Raw genomic sequence first — 18,412 nt, forward strand, 5'->3', positions numbered from 1 at the left:
ACAACAAAAACTGAACTATGAAAACCCTGATTTACACCACGTATAAAACTGGCCGAATCAATGATATAAAAAATATATTAATTTCTCTTTAGCACGCACTATATGAAGACTCGAAATAATTAGTACATTTCAATATACTACATGTAAATAGCAAATACTGGCTATTTTTTGTTCGTTTTGGTTTATTCTGTGGTAATAGAGAGGGAAGTCAAAAAAGGCGATTCAGCTTCATTACATTGTTACTAGATAATCTTATCGTTCTTACTGCTGTTTATCAAACAAGAAAATGCATTTTTAATTTACGTAGATGTATGAAAGATGTAGGAAAAAACGTTCGTTTAACATACATTCTAAATCAGTAATAAAAAGATCGCCTTTGACTTACTGCCCTGTACGTTACAACGGCAGTGTGTTAGTCTCTCACAAGATATGTTAATATAGTAGAATGTAGAAGATGTGTATGTGTGCGTATATAAGCCCTATTTTGTTTTTATTTGTTAGGGTACAACGTGTCTATACTTTTCCATATCATTGGGTCCCATAATCAATAATTTAGAATCAAATCTAGTATTTTTCATTGTCAAGTACTTTATTGCAAAAGCTAAATTCAAATTTATAACAAATTCGGTTCAGTAAGCTAAGGAAAACAACTAGAAGGTATGAAAAATCATAGTTATTTAGTGCTATAATGAATAAGATTCGTAAATTAGTTCCGTAGGCGAAAAAACCAAATAACACAAAAGAAAAACAAACAATTGTCACTAATGAAGTTGCCAAAGCTATTATTTATGAATGTGATGCTCAGAATTTTATTTAAGGTTTATATTGTTGTAACTCACTATAAATGCAAACATATCCAGATGCGCTCATTCTTAGCATCTAGTTTAATGAATGACAACACTCAAACACATACATCCTATCACATTAATTAATAGTCACTTGTCAATTAACTTAACGACTTTTTAAGGAAATGATAAATATATTTCTAATAAGTTTTCTTAGCTCAAAGACCCAATTTATCACAGCAATATAGATATATGAAGCGATCCCAACGGCACACAGTAACATTGTACACGTAACGATAATGCAGGTCGCAAATGCAATCGTAGATGTAAATCACATTTCAATCGAATTTGTAGACACTGTAACAGTATTGAAATTAAACTAATTTTGGGATTCTATCGCGGTTTTTTGTATTTCATAGCCTTCATGGTCACGGGGGGGACTGAGCCGTGACCATGAAGGCTGCAGTCTTCGAAACGTTGGGAGAAAAATAAAATACAAAGAATCGCGATAGAATCCGAAAATTAGTTTAATTTCAATGTCTAACATTCGCGTAAACATAAGAAATCATTACTGTAACAGTATGTTTAATAGCGCACGGCTACTATGTATGAAAAATTAACAAAGAATCGCGCATGATTATTTATAGGAAACAAACAAGTACTACCACTTCTGTAAAATAAACAAAGAAGCTCTGACCCTTCTGGGAAATAACCGAAAATGTTGTCCTATATGGGAAATAAAAAAAAATGATCTGTCCTTTATGGGAAATAAACAAAAATGATTTACTCTTATGCGTGATAAACAAAAAAGATAGGCTCCCTATTGAAAATAAAAAAGGATCTATCGAGAGATAAGCGTGTGACTTACGATTTGTCGACCAATCACAAACATTAAACGATACGCACCTTCGGGTATTGTTCGTTATGCCAGATTTCAGGGTGGTTGAAAATTCTTTAGGATTGTCAGCAAAACCGAAACGGTCAAAACTTTAAAATCAAGGTCAGTTAGTTGCTTATGGGGCGATGTGGGGATTTTAATAAAATAAATTTTATTTTTTTAAATAATCACCTCAGTTCAAAACTCAGTCTTGAACAAATGTCTACAAGTTGTATTGAAAAATGATTTCTTCATTCAAATGGCAGCATAATTATATACGGAAACTCAATTTTGTATTCATGAACTAGTATAAATAATTGGCATTAGGTTAACAGTAAATTGAGATTCCTTTAGCTTATTCCAATAAACCATAATAGGAGAGGATACAGCACTTGTTCCATTTGTAGTTGTCTAGACAGAATTTGGAAAAATTTTCAAACTTCAAAAAGAAAACCATAGTTAACTTTTTATTATTTTCATTACCAGTATTAAAATGAATCTGGTAAACTATTTCTAACTCTTATTGAATTTCTTTGCTTATTTACACGCAACTAATTAACAAGTGTTGGTGTGCCGTGTCCTCCCCTGATGGCATGTGTGATGGTAGTGGTTGTGTGGTGGTACGTACCGGCTGGAGCTGGTGCTGCGGCGCGTGGTGGTGCGGGTGGTGGTGCGGCGGCGCGGGGATGTACAGATGCGAGGCGCCGAACGGCGGCGGAGTGCCGCCCGCGAATCCCGCCTTCTCGTAGCTCTGCAATGCACGATACGTTATTGACACAACTGGATATTATGGGGCGGAATGGAATATATTTCCGAATACTAGTAAACTACCAAACTCACATATTAATAATATCAGTGTTATACTATATGTTGTCAAGGATACGCAATACCAGTTCTAAACTTAGTGCGCTTCCTAACTCACCTGTAATAAACCATATGATGTAAGTGCTATGGTTTGTAAATAAAATATACTGACCCACTGCTGGGCACGAGCCTCCTCTAATAAATAAACTTTACGTGCTTTCCGAGTTACGGAGGTATCACACCACCAACTCTCCTAACTCTGAGCTATCTGTCACACCAATTGTAGCGTGTCATGAACAAACAGTATAGTTGAAAGAATACAACACACATATAAACAAAATCACGCATTTGCCCCCGAAGGCAATCCAGAGGCGCAACCAAGGCACCCATTTTTCGCCAATTGTGTTCCGCCCCATGATGTGATAGTATAGCCATATGGGGCATAAATTCCACACTCCGAGGTAATACTGATCAGAAAAAGCTAATTAAAATAATAAAACAAGTGAATACTAACATTAACTTTGTTGAGCGCGACGTGCGTCTTGGCGTACATGGCGTTAGTGAGATCCGCCGCGGCGCCGCTTTTGGCCCCGCTGCCCGAGTACGCTGCTCCTGCACAAACCAAACACGTGTCAAATTAGAGTTGTATACATTTTAAATATGCATGTGTAGCTCTACAAAATTTTATCTATAGTCAAAATACCGGGCCTCTATTATTATCGTTCTACAGACCGGACCCAAAACATAACTTATGGTATATTAATATCAGAGGTATCATTTACCACAACAAATTATTATCAGTTCTTAATTAACTTAGTGTAATCCATTAAAAATTATAATTTTAAGATAATCAGGGCTAGATTTTTGATTGAAATGATATGTGGTTATTTGTGAATGGTTTAAAACTCATGTGTGGTTGTTTGAGTGCGCACGAGTGCCGTACCTGGTTTGTATGAGTCCTGCGCGTCGTATGGCGGCTGCTGTTGCTGCGCGTACGTGTTCACCTTGCCGGTGGCCGACACGCCGCCAACTCCGCCCACGCCGCCGACTCCGCCCACATTCGAACCGCCGCCGTACTGTAACGAGAAACGAATTGATGAAGCTATAGGTCAAGTATCTATAATTGGCATGTAAAACGCATTCCTAGGTTGTAAGTATGTTGTGTTTATACATAAATATACGTCAGTCGTCATGACAACGCAATGCTCACCCTTCAACAAAGTAAAAATACTGTCCGTACAATTATGATGTTTTTAACACACAGTGTAAAATTATATTGGTGTGCGTGAGTACTGTGCCAGTTTTAATTAACCAACCTATCGGAGGGGGAAGGGGCGGGAGGGGGTGGGTGTATCAAATAACCACGCCCCTTCTGTTCACCTCACTTACGTAAACACGCCCTAGTATAATTATGCGATAATAAATATTTGGGACTTCATTTGAAAAAAAGAAAACCTTAATCAACATATAGCTGTGAGATTTGTTATATATTTCTGATATAACAGTTGTTTATAATATTATAGTTACATTTTGCAGGGCCTCTCGGCCTTCTGGCCACTTCCTACATTGATAGTAACAATCAAAATGAACATAGTATGCTTTGTAGTGCATGGCTTTAGCGACGTTCCTGTTTTCGCATTTCTTTCGAATATTATTTAGCTGTTATTTAAAGTAGCTGCTAATTAAGTGCTAGGCTGTTTAGATTCAAAAGTGAAATAGACTTACCGTGGGGTACACTCCGTATTGGTACGTGGTAGGTGGTGGCTGGTATGTGAAGTACGCATAGCCGGGCGGTAACGCGGCGGCAGGCACCTGCAATATTAATAAATAAACATTCAGTGGTGATTTTTCATATAGGTACTATCCATGCGATTCGCCAAATTATAGCCAATGCTATATCCAAATATCATTGAATGTATTTTAATATACTACTTTCAGAATTGTAACATCTCAAAACCCGCTTGTGTTGTGGTTTTAATAAACTTATATACTTTAAAAGGCTAAATAATTAACACTGCATACCACTCTGGTGTTTTATTTCGTTATTTTTTGTTGTTAAATGTCATTTCATTGTCATTTAAAATGGAGAGAAATAACTTTGTTTAACTACTATGAAATATACATTAAAACATATATCACGCCTTTATGGTAAAAGGAGTAGAGCAGAGGTGCAACGAAGGCATCAACTTTTATGTGATAGGGAGCGAGCCTATTACCATATAATAAATATCACTTTTCCCAACCTGCAATTCGAACCCAGGAGCTCAGAGCGCTCTTATCCGCACGCAACTCGATTATCCGACCTAGTCACATGATTAATCTTGAGATTATAAACGTAATAATGTTACAAGTATGGTGTGTACCTGTTGCGGTGAGGCAGCGTCGGCGCGTCCGAAGCGGTCAGCAGCGCCGAGACCGAAGGCGCCCTCGCGACCGCCGCCAACGCCGTACCCCACCTCGTAGTAACCACCCTACAACACAACGCGGATATAATCTAACACATGAAATGACAAATAATATTTCTCATTATAATGTTAATGCAGTCTGTGTTCTCATTAAACGGAAAAATAGGGACCAGAAATATGACAACCTGTTTGAACAATGGCGTAACTGAACCTGAAACCAGTTTCACCAAAATATTTTATTTCGTTTCTCATTTATACCATGAATAGATAATACTGACTAGACATATTAACACTATACCTCAGAAACTAGTACAGGATATAGTAATAGTTTCGTTTTAAATTGCAATTAGTTAAAGACTCCATAGCCATAACAACAGTTGTTTTTTTTTTTCTAAGGCATCCATTATTTACATGTTGTTCATGACTCTTGATTAGGTAGGCGCAAGATCTAATAATATGTATTTACATTACTTTGCCATTACAACATCAACTTTCCACACCAAGAATACAGAGTCCATATTACTTAGCCCAAAAGGCGCAAATATTAAAACAAATATGTCTAATGTAATGTCAGCACAATAATAACTATAAAGCATGAGTACCAATTCGCCAAAAAACACTAGGTGGTGGACTAAGACCTAGGCCCCCTCTGTGTTAGAGGAGAGTATATAATCTAGAACTGGTATTATGAGCAGGTGCGTACCATGTGGTGCGGCATGGTGGTGCGCATGAGTTGCGGTTCGTCGTAGGCGTAAGGCGTGGCGGTGGCGGCGCCGCTGTATAACGCGCCCGCGCCCTGCGCCGCGCCCGCGCCCGCGCCGTACGCCGCCGAGCTGCCGCCGCCCGTGCCCGACGTCGTCGTCACCTTCGACGTGGACGTCTGCGTCGTCGACGTCGACGTTAAGCTGTTACTCGACGACACTGAACTCTCGTACTGTTGCTGCAATATCAACGATATCTCAAATACAACTATATTGCTTTAATACTATTGCTTATGAATTATGAATGTGTATCCAAAACACTTAATATTGACGAGCAATAAGATAGTTAAAATCAAGATAAATATAATCTATACTATTATATAAAGCTGAAGAGTTTGTTTGTTTGTTTGTTTGTTTGTTTGTTTGTTTGTTTGTTTGAACGCGCTAATCTCAGGAACTACCGGTCCAAACTGAAAAATTCTTTTTGCGTTGGATAGCCCTTTGTTCGTGGAGTGCTATAGGCTATATATCATCACGCTATACCCAATAGGAGCGGGGCAGTAATGGCTAATCTCAGGAACTACCGGTCCAAACTGAAAAATTCTTTTGCGTTGGATAGCCCTTTGTTCGTGGAGTGCTATAGGCTATATATCATCACGCTATACCCAATAGGAGCGGGGCAGTAATGGCTAATCTCAGGAACTACCGGTCCAAACTGAAAAATTCTTTTTGCGTTGGATAGCCCTTTGTTCGTGGAGTGCTATAGGCTATATATCATCACGCTATACCCAATAGGAGCGGGGCAGTAATGGCTAATCTCAGGAACTACCGGTCCAAACTGAAAAATTCTTTTTGCGTTGGATAGCCCTTTGTTCGTGGAGTGCTATAGGCTATATATCATTACGCTATACCCAATAGGAGCGAGGCAGTAATGGCTAATCTCAGGAACTACCGGTCCAAACTGAAAAATTCTTTTTACGTTGGATAGCCCTTTGTTCGTGGAGTGCTATAGGCTATATATCATCACGCTATATTCAATAGGAGCGGAGCAGTAATGTCTAATCTCAGGAACTACCGATTCAAACTGAAATATATTTTTGTGTTGAATAGTACTTTGTTTGTGGAGTGCTCAAAGTTATATATCATCACGCTATGACCAATAGGAGCGGAGCAGTAATGAAACATGTTGCAAAACCGGGAAAATGATGAGTTTTGAGAGCTTCCGTTGCCTGCGCTGCGTAAACGGTTAAAGTTATGCAACAATGATGTATGACGGGATTGTTTCACTCAAAAAGTTCTAAAAAATATATTATAAAACAAAGTCCCCCCGCTGCATCTGTCTGCCTGAACGTGTTAAACTCAAAAACTACCCAACGTATTAAGATGAAATTTGGTATGGAGACAGTTTGAGACCCTGGGAAGAACATAGGCTCCCGGGAAACTACTACTTTTATAACGGAAAACTTTAGCCTGAAAAACTTTATAACGCGGGCGGAGCCGCGGGCAAAAGCTAGTTGACAATAAGCTACGATGGAAACACACAAAAAATACTGAGATGTGAGCATTTTAATCGAATGTAGACTTGTATTACTATGCTATGGTATACTGTAGTGCACAATGAGAGATTATGTGAAGACACTGTGTGACTAGCTCACCTGTTGCGTCTCTTTGGGTGGCAGTTTGGGTTGTGCGGTGGGCTGGTACGCCGTGTATGGTGCCGCGGTGTACAGCGCGCTGCCGCCGTACACCGCCGCCGATGACGACGTCTGCTAAAGATAAATAATATTAAATAGTAAATACATACATTATTCTAATTTAAGCTGCTCCTATTGTAGAGTTTGGGGAGACAAAGTGCTGTCCACTCGTACACACTCCGACTGTCTAGAGTGCTTGCGGAGCACATCATAAGGTATGATTCCTAGGTATCAAATATGGAAGGGACCTTGATTTTAAAAAAGAATTTTGTATCTTTTTGATCGCTAGATAATTGAGAACTTCACCCGCCCTCTAAGTAGCGTGTCGTTTTATAGACTGAAAACATTAGCTACCGCCTTCGTGACTATATTCAGAACGGACATTAAAGTTTGTGTACTTAACTTCTTAAACCGAAATATTTATTACATGCAGTTAATGTACTATCTAGTATAGTATTACGTAGTACGGCTGCTAAGTCTTGAACAGTCTGAATCATCTATTATGTACAGACATTAATCTGTTACAATATGTAAACATTGTAACAGATTAATGTAACTATTTTCGTATTTTACCGCGGCTTTTATATTTAATTTTATCCCGACATTTCAAAGACTTTGCAGTCTTCGTGGTCACAGGGGGGAAATAATTCAATTATAATGTCTAACATTCGCGTAAACATAAGAAATGATTACGTAAACATTGTTACCTGATATGAGTTGATAATGGGTTGGTACTGCGTGAGCGTCACACTGGACGGATACGCGGTCGCCGTGATGGCCGACGCGCCAGTCAGCGATGCGTTCGTGGAATTAACCTGAACAGATATTTTATATAAGCTTCAAAATCTTATTACATAGCCGAAGACTTTATTAGGTATTTTAGATGTTATGTAAGGTTCTTGGTTGACTTTTAATAACCCACAAAACATATTTTATGTATACAGTTTGAATATCAGAACAAATTCATGCACCACCCTGTATAAATATAGATTAACAATTTAGGGTGTTCGGTGGTATGTCTTGTCTTACTCAATTATCAGACATCTCTCATTTACATTTTACTACCCACGATAATAAGAACATTTTGTGGCAAGAGACATTCTCCCACATTTATGGATAGTGTGAATCTAGAGGCTTTAGACAAGTTGCAAATGTTCTATTCCAGTTTTTTCTTATTTATTCTTTCACTCTGACTGCATGGCTTATCACTAAATGTCATTCCTTTACTTTTTGTTTTCTGTTAACATTAAGAGCCTGCGCACATATGGCGGAGCGTAACGTAGATTTTTTTACTCTCAAAGTACTATCGACATTGTCTTGATTGCTATAATATTTATAATTTAACACAAGAATAAATTGATGTGTTAATTGATTTTGAATATTATTTCAATGAACAAAATGTCTATAATAGTTTGAGCGCTCCGCCATATTCGAGCCAGCTCTAACAGTTGTAGAAAAGCATCTCATCATCATCAGTCAAAGTTCCCAGGATTAGATACGATAAAGATTATAATCTGCTAACATTGACCTGTGGTGCGTACACGTTGGCGCCGTATACAGGTGGGTGATGAGATACAGCGTGGTGCGCGTACACATTCTGTTGTGGTCCCACCGTCTGAAACAAAGTATAACCTTTTTAGTACAACATAGTCCTGCGGTATCGTAGTCTTATTTGGCTAATCCCGAGTCGGGCGAAGCGATATTGGGTTTTCCTGGTCAGTATGAGCCCAAGCCCTGGAGTCCAAAATTTATGCTCTATATACAGTAGGCGAGTAGAAGGGATATCGTCCATCACATTCTTTCGCAAGCATAATTCCTGATGACGTCACTTACCCCTTAATAAAAGTAATTTAAATTTAAGATGTCCTCAGCGCACTAAGGCTATAAAATGGTCTTAAAATCAGAATATTAAAACTGGTATTTTTAGCAAAAATATTTTTTATTCATCAATGATTTTTGGCACAATGTTAACAGAGGTAAAGTCGATGTATAACGAATATGTGGTGTCACTTAGTAACGCAACGTAAACATGACCCTGTATATGCAATGAATCACATCTCTAAAGGAATTAGTGGCCTTATCAGTACCAGCTAACTGCACTGATAAAATGTGAAATCATAACATTAGTCAGTTTTGTTTATATGATAAGTTGTTTTGTGTTACTAGGTTAATTTATAAACATTATTTGTTACGTTTTCTAAAGGGTTAGTCATATTACCTCATACATAAAAATAAGTCGCTATTAAATGTCGATAAATGAAAATATCGATATTTATATCTGATAACTATCGATACTGTTTGCAAATATTGGTTCGATAGTTACTGTTATATTATTTTTAATGTCTTAATCGCAAGACTAAGCGTAGATAGCGATGGAACCCTTAGAAAGTATTAGACTTCAAGGTTCACTCTTAAAACATGTTTGTTTTCTGCGTCGGACCTCACCGGACCTAGACAACATGCGGTTTGTATTTTTTTACTGACTGATAAACAATGCAGAGTATAACCAACTGGCATTCTAAGAAGCATACTCGCATTAAATGTGACAGGAATGCTAACATTGAAATTCGTTATAGTCACAGTTCAAAGATTATGTTTTAGGTCTATACTTATAAATTAATTTGTTTTCGCGTTTTTTAAAATTTCCAAAGAGGTGAAATTGGTGTCAAGTTATAAGCGAGTGCGTGGTGTGTATGTATACCTTGGGCCTGTGGTGCGCGTAGCCCTGCGGGTGCGCGGCGTGCGCGGGCGGCGCGGCCGCGGGCGCGCTCGCGCCCTCCGCCGCGCTCGCCGCCACCGCGCCACTCGACACACTCGCGCCACTCGCGCCGCTCGCCCCGCTCGCAGCCGGGGGCGACGACACGCTCAGCTGCTTCATCGACGCGTTCAACTGCTTCTCTAGTGCTGCTACACAGTACAACACATCTTTATAATATATAAATAATACACTGAACAAAATATTATACATCAGCGTCCAAGATTTTTTTATGGCTTGCAAATATTTTACAGCTAATACCATTAGCTGTGAAATATTTGCTACTTTTGATGAATTATTATCGAATATTCTGTATTGAAATACAAAATGTTAACCAATGTTTTAAAGTATTTGATTCTTAGAGTGAATGAAACACATTACCACCACTACAACTTATTGAACATAAAGCAAGCAGTAATGCCAATTAATAGTAACCAATCAGACACAAAGCTAATTACCTTCAGTATTAGTATAAAAATTTTGACAATTTTAGGCCTGGTGTACAATGTTAGTGCAGGACAAAGCGACTGAATGCTACATTAACTACAGCCATTATACAAATGTACGAGCCCTACAAGCTCCACCCAATCATGTCGCGAGTGGGCGGACAGGGCGACGAGGCCGGTCTGTTCTAGCACGACTTGTACGCAAACTGACGACATTGGGTCGCGTTGCTCTAGCTACGTGCGTTACGATTTGGGAAACGCAGCCGTGCAAGGTACGGGCGATGTGTATACCATGCGAAATAGTATTGCAAATCACTCAGAAATAAGAAAGCTAAGCAGTATTACAAAAAAAAAAACAAAAACATAATAAGAATCGGAACGAGAGATATAAGAGAGTGTAGACAGCAGGAGATATATACGGAGAGAGACAGCGCACTCGAGAGAGAGAGGTGATCGAGAAAATCGAGCGAAAACACCGTATTTTCGCGTAAACGAATATCATTACAGCCCAACTTCAAGGACAACACACACGTCCAAACCCTGCACGGTGACATGTCCAAACCATTATTCTGTAGCGAGTAAAGGTGTACTCACACGTTGCATTTGTGACTACCGGCTCTGATGTGACCGGCTGGCTGGGCGTCGACGACTCTACTACCGAGAGACTCTCGTTTAACTGCAATGAAATTAATATATAATTAGTCTTTGCTATTGCATTTGCAATCGCTTTTTTCAATCTATCTCAAAAATGGACTGATTAGAAAAAGGTATTTTTTGACATGCTTACAAAATTAGTTATTTTGATTGGTGCATTCTCGTATTCGGATTGAAGATTAAAATTGGGATTGTTTATCGACAGTTACAGTCTAACTACACATATTGAATAAGGCCTGAAAATAATGAAATAAAAAGGTAAAAAATAATGGCACCCCTCTTCGTTAATGCAAGACTTATTTAAGAATCCTAATAGTTTTGCGATCAAAATATCGATAAAATCTAACAAAAACTGATTTTAGACTGAAATTAACATTCTCAAAAGAATGATAAAGTTGTCTACCTACCATACTGTTGGAACTGGGATATGTTGTGACAGGAACTTCAGTCGTTGTCTCGTGGCTGGTGGACACTGGCGCCGGCTGGCTCTCCGCCTGTGTTGTCACCTGTGCGATTAGTTGAATTCTTACATAGTGATCTTTGGCATCAATAAAGTTGAATAAGCTTTGGAAAGCTGGCCTATTATGCTAAAGCCATCAGTTTCTATGTACATGTTTGATTCAAATACTGATATTCTCAGGTCCGTTGTTCACCATGATTGATCTGACTAGTGTATAGATTTAACTGATGCTGATAATTAGTCTGTAACGACTTATTTCTTCATTAACAGTAACACTAAAAGTTACTGTTACTATTGTAAAAAATATGCCATTTATGTTCTGGTTTGATGGCTTTTACTTTAGTCGCTACACTTACTTTAACAATTAGTAGCAAGTAGTTACCGGTTTGTCGCTATCGTCCGGGTCCAGCGCGCCGAACTGCACGTCGAGGAAGAGCGCGGCCGCCTCGCCGCCGGGCATCTCGACGGCGCTGGCCGGGATCTTGCTGGGCGGCGGCACGCGCGCACGCGCCGGCTTGCGCGCCGACAGCTCCGCCACGCCCGACGAGTACACGCCGTAGTTGGAGCTGTACACGCTGCTCTCGTGCCGCTGCGACTGCTGCGTCAGCTGAGACAGGTACTGCGACTGCGCTGCAGTCAGGCTGCCAGACATGCCCATTGGCTGCAACAAATATCAAGATTCAATATATTGATGAGAGGCTGTATTATCCCGTAAGGATATAGATTCGATGCGTAGATGATACAAGAGTGTGTAAAAAATTTATTCAAATTTTCAATTTCTTGGAAATATTTATTACTTGCAAAATGTTGAGATCAATACTTAATATTTAACAATTTCTCTAGAATTCCTTGTTTGTATCGATACTTATACGAAATATTTGTATCGATATTGTAAGCATGCACGGTAACATGTGTGGTGAGGTCACCTGGTGCTGGTGCGCCGCGTGGTACTGTTCGTGCAGCGCGGGCTCAGGCGCAGGAGCGGCAGGTCCCGGCGCGGGCCCCGGCCCCCCCGCGGGCGCGCCGCCCGGCCCCGCCGCGCCTCCTGCACTAGCTGGTGAGGCGCCCGGCCCGGGGCTGCCCGAGCTCATTTGCTGCACATGCAAAAACTCAACATGTTAACATTCCTCTAATAGCTGGCAAACAACTTGAACTCACGATCGTGTGGTGGGATTTTTTTTGTATGTTAGTGTTGCTACATTTACACCACACGCTAGTGTGCTCAAGTTGTTTGTTGGCTATTATAGATGTCGTTTTTATCCTCGCGTGGTTAAATTACAACATGAAACCTGGTAGTAAACTAATCTAAATATATTACATGCCTCAACAATGGTCCCAAGAAATAACCCAGCCTGTTTCACGGCATGAACACAAGCGAATCCTAAATTTAAGACATCAAGCAAAGGAACTAAGGTAGATCTACAGTATTTGCTATGTAGCACTGCACAAGAGATATCCAATACACTCCCACCAGATTCCATCCATTTACGCCGACGATATGGTCATACTTCGACATAGCGTGCAGAAGCCAGCATGATGATTTCGAATGACATGAGGTAGCCGTCTGTTGCCATTTGCTACTAGATCTGGACAGCATCGCGCATACCATCAGGTGCCGTGCAGAAGAAAAAGAAAAACTATATTTGTAAAGTAACACAAAACTACTCACGTCCATGATGGAATGATGATGATGCGTGGTGTGCGCCGTGTTGTGGTACGTGTACGTTGGGATGTGGCCCTCCGTCGGACCGTTCGCCTCCGGGTTGTCCCAGTCCTCCTGCAATACAATACTGCTTAAGACCTATTTTCATGTCCATTAAATTCGCCCCCACAATGGCTGCATGCAGTTCATTGACAGTTGACACAAGTTAGAGCTAAACCAGAAAAAAATATTTTCTTTTAAGACTCACTATACCTAAAAATATTTTCTTTCTATCTTATCTTTTTATAGTATACTAGTTAACCCGACAGACGTTGTCCCGTCTTAACTATGAATTTGCAGCGCGCATTCTGTCAATCGCTGACAGTTATTTCAAACAATTGACAGTTATATAAAATTAATATTTTGTTAAGTTTTCTTAAATTTTCTAAATTTCCGCGCAATATTTTGATTTTATTCTTTCATAAGAACCTTCTGATAATAACAAACACAACAAAAAAAGAATAGTGAAATCGGTCCAGCCGTTCACGCGTGATGACGTGACCAAGGGAAATAGGGATTCATTTTTATATATTATATAGATAGTATAAGTATATAGTCATGAGAATCGCTCACCGTCACATTGTTTTGTGCGCCAACAGAGTCGGGGTCCACGACGGCGTTCTGAACAGCCGAACTTGCTGTGAACACCTGCGCACGCGAAATTCATTGTATTATCTATGGCATATGAGTACAATTTGCGGCTTGCACCAAACATACTGCTGTTATTCAGTAAAAAAAGGCTATAATTATATTACGTGTCAAATCTTTACATGTAACAAAATTGAATCAGGCCAATGTATGTACATTATACATGTTGAAGAAGTATTAATATGCAAGATCTCTATTACAGATACATGTTTAATTTTTTTTATCTGCCTCTCTTTATGTTTGAACAATCATCACGCAAATACTACTGAATGGAATTGAATGCAGTTTTCACAGAAGTATTTACCAGGAAAATATAAAGCGGGACTCTTATTTTAGAATAACTTTTTCAAGTAGGCGAAACCGCGAGCCAAACCTAGTTTCATTGTATAATTTAAGTTATTTACCTTAGTATCTGAGAGAGATCCAGACCACTCCTCATTGTCCCAGTCTTCTGTGGCGGGGAACGGGTCCACGATGTTAGTCACTGTTGGAAATATACTACTTTATTATTCGTTCTCTAGTCTGCAGACAAACTTTGCGGTAAATGTAAATATTTATCATAAAATAATATAATTGCAGCTTAGTATCTCAGATAAGTGGTAGCTCATGTCACAGTCTATTTAATAATCTTGGAATAAAACGTAATTCATGTACCATTTATATTATAGATGATGATAGTTAGATGATTTACAGCTATTTTTGTAAACGACCCCATCGCTTTTTCCCATCCGTTAGGAAAAGGGACAAATCACATTTCAGAATAGTATTTTTAACATGCCTATAAATAACATATTGATTGCTTTATTCTCAGGATCAGATCTAGGATTAAGATTAAGATCATTTATTGAAAGCGGCAATTAAATGATGTTAAAGGGTGTATAGATCATCTCAACCACAAAAACTTGTCTTATAACTTTTTAAAGCGGGGGTGTTGCGCAGTAAAAGGACTGATCCAAGCTTCAGCTTCGACGCTATCCAACGTAGTGTGCTTGTGCACACATGCTGGTCACGCACACTGTAAAGTAGTGAGGCGCGTGTGGGATGTACGCACCGAGGTTGGAGTTGTCGGGCCAGTCGCTGTTGGTGCGGCCCTGGCGGGCGCGGCCGGGCGCGCCGCGGCGCGGGCCCCCGCCCCGGCCGCCGCGCGCGCCGCCCCGCCCGCGAGCGGCGCCGCGCCCGCGCCAGCCCGCCTCGCCGCGCTCGCCGCGCTCCCCTCGCTCGCCGCGCTCGCCGCGTTCGCCTTCTCCGCGACCTGCACCAACACACATAGCATTTAGTATTTTTATTAGGTATTGCCACCATTTTTTTTTTATTATTTAAGAGTATTTGCTAAATAACACCAATCCAACATAAACTTTGTACATAAAGAAAACAAAATAGATATTACTTTGCCCAAAAGTCGCAAATAATTTTGGTTTTTAGTGCCATCATTATAAAAACAAATCAAGAAACGCGCAAGCCGCTGGCTTACGTAAAACTACAACTGCATACTGCAAACTGTAGCAGTATCACCCATACATTTAATTTCAAAATACTATATAGGACAATAGTGTGTACTAACGTGGGCGAGGTCCGGAGCGGCTGCGCGGGTCCCGCTGCGGCTCTAGTTCGCCGTTGCCCGCAGGGGCAGGCGGTTTCTTTTTCTTCTTCTCAGTAGTCTGCCATTCGCCCTGCATTACATAAACACCTTATTAATATTAAAGAAGTTCAATAAAATTCTCAATCAATGCAGACCAAATGCCAAAAATAGAGCAATCAAAAGGCATATCAAACCATTTCAAACAAATTATATTCTGAATGATTGGGTTGCGATAGCGATTACGGCCGTTTATTGAATGACATGGGCCCAAGTGAATATCCCATGGTAGTGAGCATCACCGACCTGTATCCGCTGAGTGTCCTCGAGCAGCAGGTCGCAGGCGGCGACCAGATCGTTGTCTGTGTCGTACAGCGCGGAACACACCTCGTCCTCCGTGCGGCACGTCATCTCCATCAGTTCTTGCACCTGTACAGTTTCACCATGTTTTTATTTAGGTAATGGGATTGCTACATATGATGAAAGTACAATGAAGGCCCAATAACATAATGTCTCATATTTACACACACACTCACGCCTTTACCCCCGAAGAAGTAGACAGAGGTGCAACTGGAGCACCCACTTTGTGCTAATGTATTTCGTCCCATGGTGTGATAGTGGGCGAGCCTATCGCCATATCGGGCACCAATTCCAGACTCCGGGCTGGTACTGAGTAACTACCCAATATCTTTGCCTGACCCGGTGATCGAACCCGAGATCTCAGCACTACAGTCGTACTGTAATACAGCTTACCGAGGCAATATGTATCGTATTTTAAGTGTCAATTTCGCTTTAATTGCCTAACGTATTGATTAATTCGTGTTTTACCGAGTTGGATACCAAGGTTGAACAAACCTTAATTGTGAGTTTTATGGTTAAAACACGTAATTTTCTAGATTGTATACCCATAGGTCCGCACATCACGAGACAGAAAAATCTTGGCGAAAAATAGGCGTACTTGTAGCACCACTCGAAGTTGATTGATAAAGGTGTAAACGTGTAAATAAACATTTTGTTGTTTACTATTTTTAGTTCTAATGGCACCCAACTAGTGAGTAAGAAGCTTCCCACTCCCCAGTTGGGTGCCATTAGAACATAATATAGTATAAATCTAATCTAACCAAAACAATACAGAATATTTAAGGGCTCCCGAAGGCTAAATTTTAATAAACACTAATCAATGACAGGTAGTAGGTCCCTTATATGTGAGAGTCCGACTGGATAGGTACCACCGCAATGTCTATTTCAGCCGCCAAGCAGCAGTATGTAGTCATTATTGTATTCCGTTTTGAAGAACACTGTAGCCAGTGTAACTACTGAACGTAATAAGACTTGAGATGACATATGTCAGGAAGGCGAGCGTAGTGGAATACCAAACAAAACTTTATACTTCAAGTTGTAGGATGGTGTTTCTACTATTCGTATCGCTGTATCGCCGTGGACCCGTATCGTCGTATCGCTTACCATCGAAGCGAAGGTGAACAATAAAAATAAAAAGGAGAGTACCTTTTCCTTTTTGTTTTATTTTAACAGCCTACATCTAAGAACAATCACCTCATTCGAGGTGCTCAGTCCTTGAACTAGTTGTAAACTTTTACATCGACAGCGCGGGCCCACGCGTGCAGTGAAGCTGTAAAGGCCACCCTAGGCTAGCAAGCATCGCTCGTAACAAACTGTAAACTATACGCGTATTTTACTATTAATTTTACTTCGCCACATGTGTAACTGAACTTGGATGATTCGTTTTAGAGGGTGCGTGTCGTCCCTTTTTAAGTTTAAGCAAGACAAACTAAAATTTGCCGTATTGTACCTAATTATACAATATAACGGAAGAGAAAATTTAAATGCAAGCAAATATCTATTTAATGAAGTTATTTTTAGAACCTGACAAATATACAAAAAGTAACAGAAATAACTGAAAATTGGTTAACATTTTCGTAATAACCTTTGAGTATTTATATTTTTACTGTCCAATTGGAGAATTAAATCAGAATCTCAATTCTTAATATTGACGCGACTGCGAGACGAAAAAGGCGGGATTCCATATAGTACGTGTAAGATTATTAGTAAGTTACACAAGATTACCACCGTTTTTATAATAAACCGATTTTGTAAAAATATTATGGACGGATTTGAACGCATTTTCTTACAAGGTTTTTTTTTTGTATCCCTTTTTTAATTTACAGATATCTGATATAACAAACATTTAAAAAAAATCACATTGAATTAAGATATTCCTCCTTTTTCGAAGTCGCTTAAAAAACTATGGTACGCAACAAGCAAAAATCACGAGCCAAATAATTAAAAAAAGAAATAAAAAATACAATTCCTCACTCACCATTCTCCGAACGTCAGACGCGTCTTCGCTTTTACGATCGATCATGTGTGCCATGCGGAGTTGTTCTGTTGTTGCCTAGAACATCAAAACATACGTACAGAACAATCGCACAACCAAACATATCCCCCCAATTTAAAGGAGGTGTACGTCCAGGAAAAGGAAGTAAAGGACTATCCAATGTCTGTTTAGGTGGCCACTGAAAACCAGTGCTAAGTTAGATGGCTCTCACCATACCACAGCGTAAGCGACATGGCTATCCAGTCGGCACGATGTGGGTGAACGAGTGGAAATGGATATACTGAACAATGGTATTTATTGTATTTTTCCCTTGTTCTTTTATTGCAAGTATCTATTTGTTACATGTACCCTCCTCTGTGGCAGTAAGATTCTTTCTTTCTTTTATTCTGAACTAAATCCGTTTTTACTTCCTCAGACAGTAGTTAATGTACTTTTTGATAAACACACTAGACCTGCACTAGATTAACGTGTGGGCATTAAACTTTCCTTCGTCTTTTTCTTTTTTTAGTTCCTAATTATGATCTTCAATATTGTTGTGTATTGTTGTCA

General features: G+C 39.7%; 1 protein-coding gene across 1 annotated transcript in view; it reads right to left on the bottom strand.

The window, feature by feature from the left end:
* Positions 1–18,412, bottom strand: part of LOC115455913 (protein lingerer) — a 31,398-nt gene that overhangs the window by 5,490 nt on the left and 7,496 nt on the right. The window contains exons 3-23 of the mRNA XM_037443836.1: positions 17,846–17,920; positions 15,814–15,936; positions 15,493–15,601; positions 14,983–15,183; positions 14,336–14,415; positions 13,857–13,931; positions 13,251–13,358; positions 12,508–12,675; positions 11,964–12,242; positions 11,529–11,627; positions 11,062–11,143; positions 9,968–10,173; positions 8,795–8,881; positions 7,974–8,081; positions 7,228–7,338; positions 5,575–5,811; positions 4,830–4,937; positions 4,192–4,278; positions 3,410–3,542; positions 2,981–3,078; positions 2,291–2,413 (exon numbers count right to left, since the gene is read on the bottom strand). Coding sequence (XP_037299733.1) covers positions 2,291–2,413; positions 2,981–3,078; positions 3,410–3,542; positions 4,192–4,278; positions 4,830–4,937; positions 5,575–5,811; positions 7,228–7,338; positions 7,974–8,081; positions 8,795–8,881; positions 9,968–10,173; positions 11,062–11,143; positions 11,529–11,627; positions 11,964–12,242; positions 12,508–12,675; positions 13,251–13,358; positions 13,857–13,931; positions 14,336–14,415; positions 14,983–15,183; positions 15,493–15,601; positions 15,814–15,936; positions 17,846–17,920 — 2,697 coding nt within the window. The remainder of the gene's footprint in view (positions 1–2,290; positions 2,414–2,980; positions 3,079–3,409; positions 3,543–4,191; positions 4,279–4,829; positions 4,938–5,574; positions 5,812–7,227; positions 7,339–7,973; positions 8,082–8,794; positions 8,882–9,967; positions 10,174–11,061; positions 11,144–11,528; positions 11,628–11,963; positions 12,243–12,507; positions 12,676–13,250; positions 13,359–13,856; positions 13,932–14,335; positions 14,416–14,982; positions 15,184–15,492; positions 15,602–15,813; positions 15,937–17,845; positions 17,921–18,412) is intronic.

Source organism: Manduca sexta, chromosome 5, assembly GCF_014839805.1.
Source record: "Manduca sexta isolate Smith_Timp_Sample1 chromosome 5, JHU_Msex_v1.0, whole genome shotgun sequence".
Taxonomy (NCBI): Eukaryota; Metazoa; Arthropoda; class Insecta; order Lepidoptera; family Sphingidae; genus Manduca; species Manduca sexta.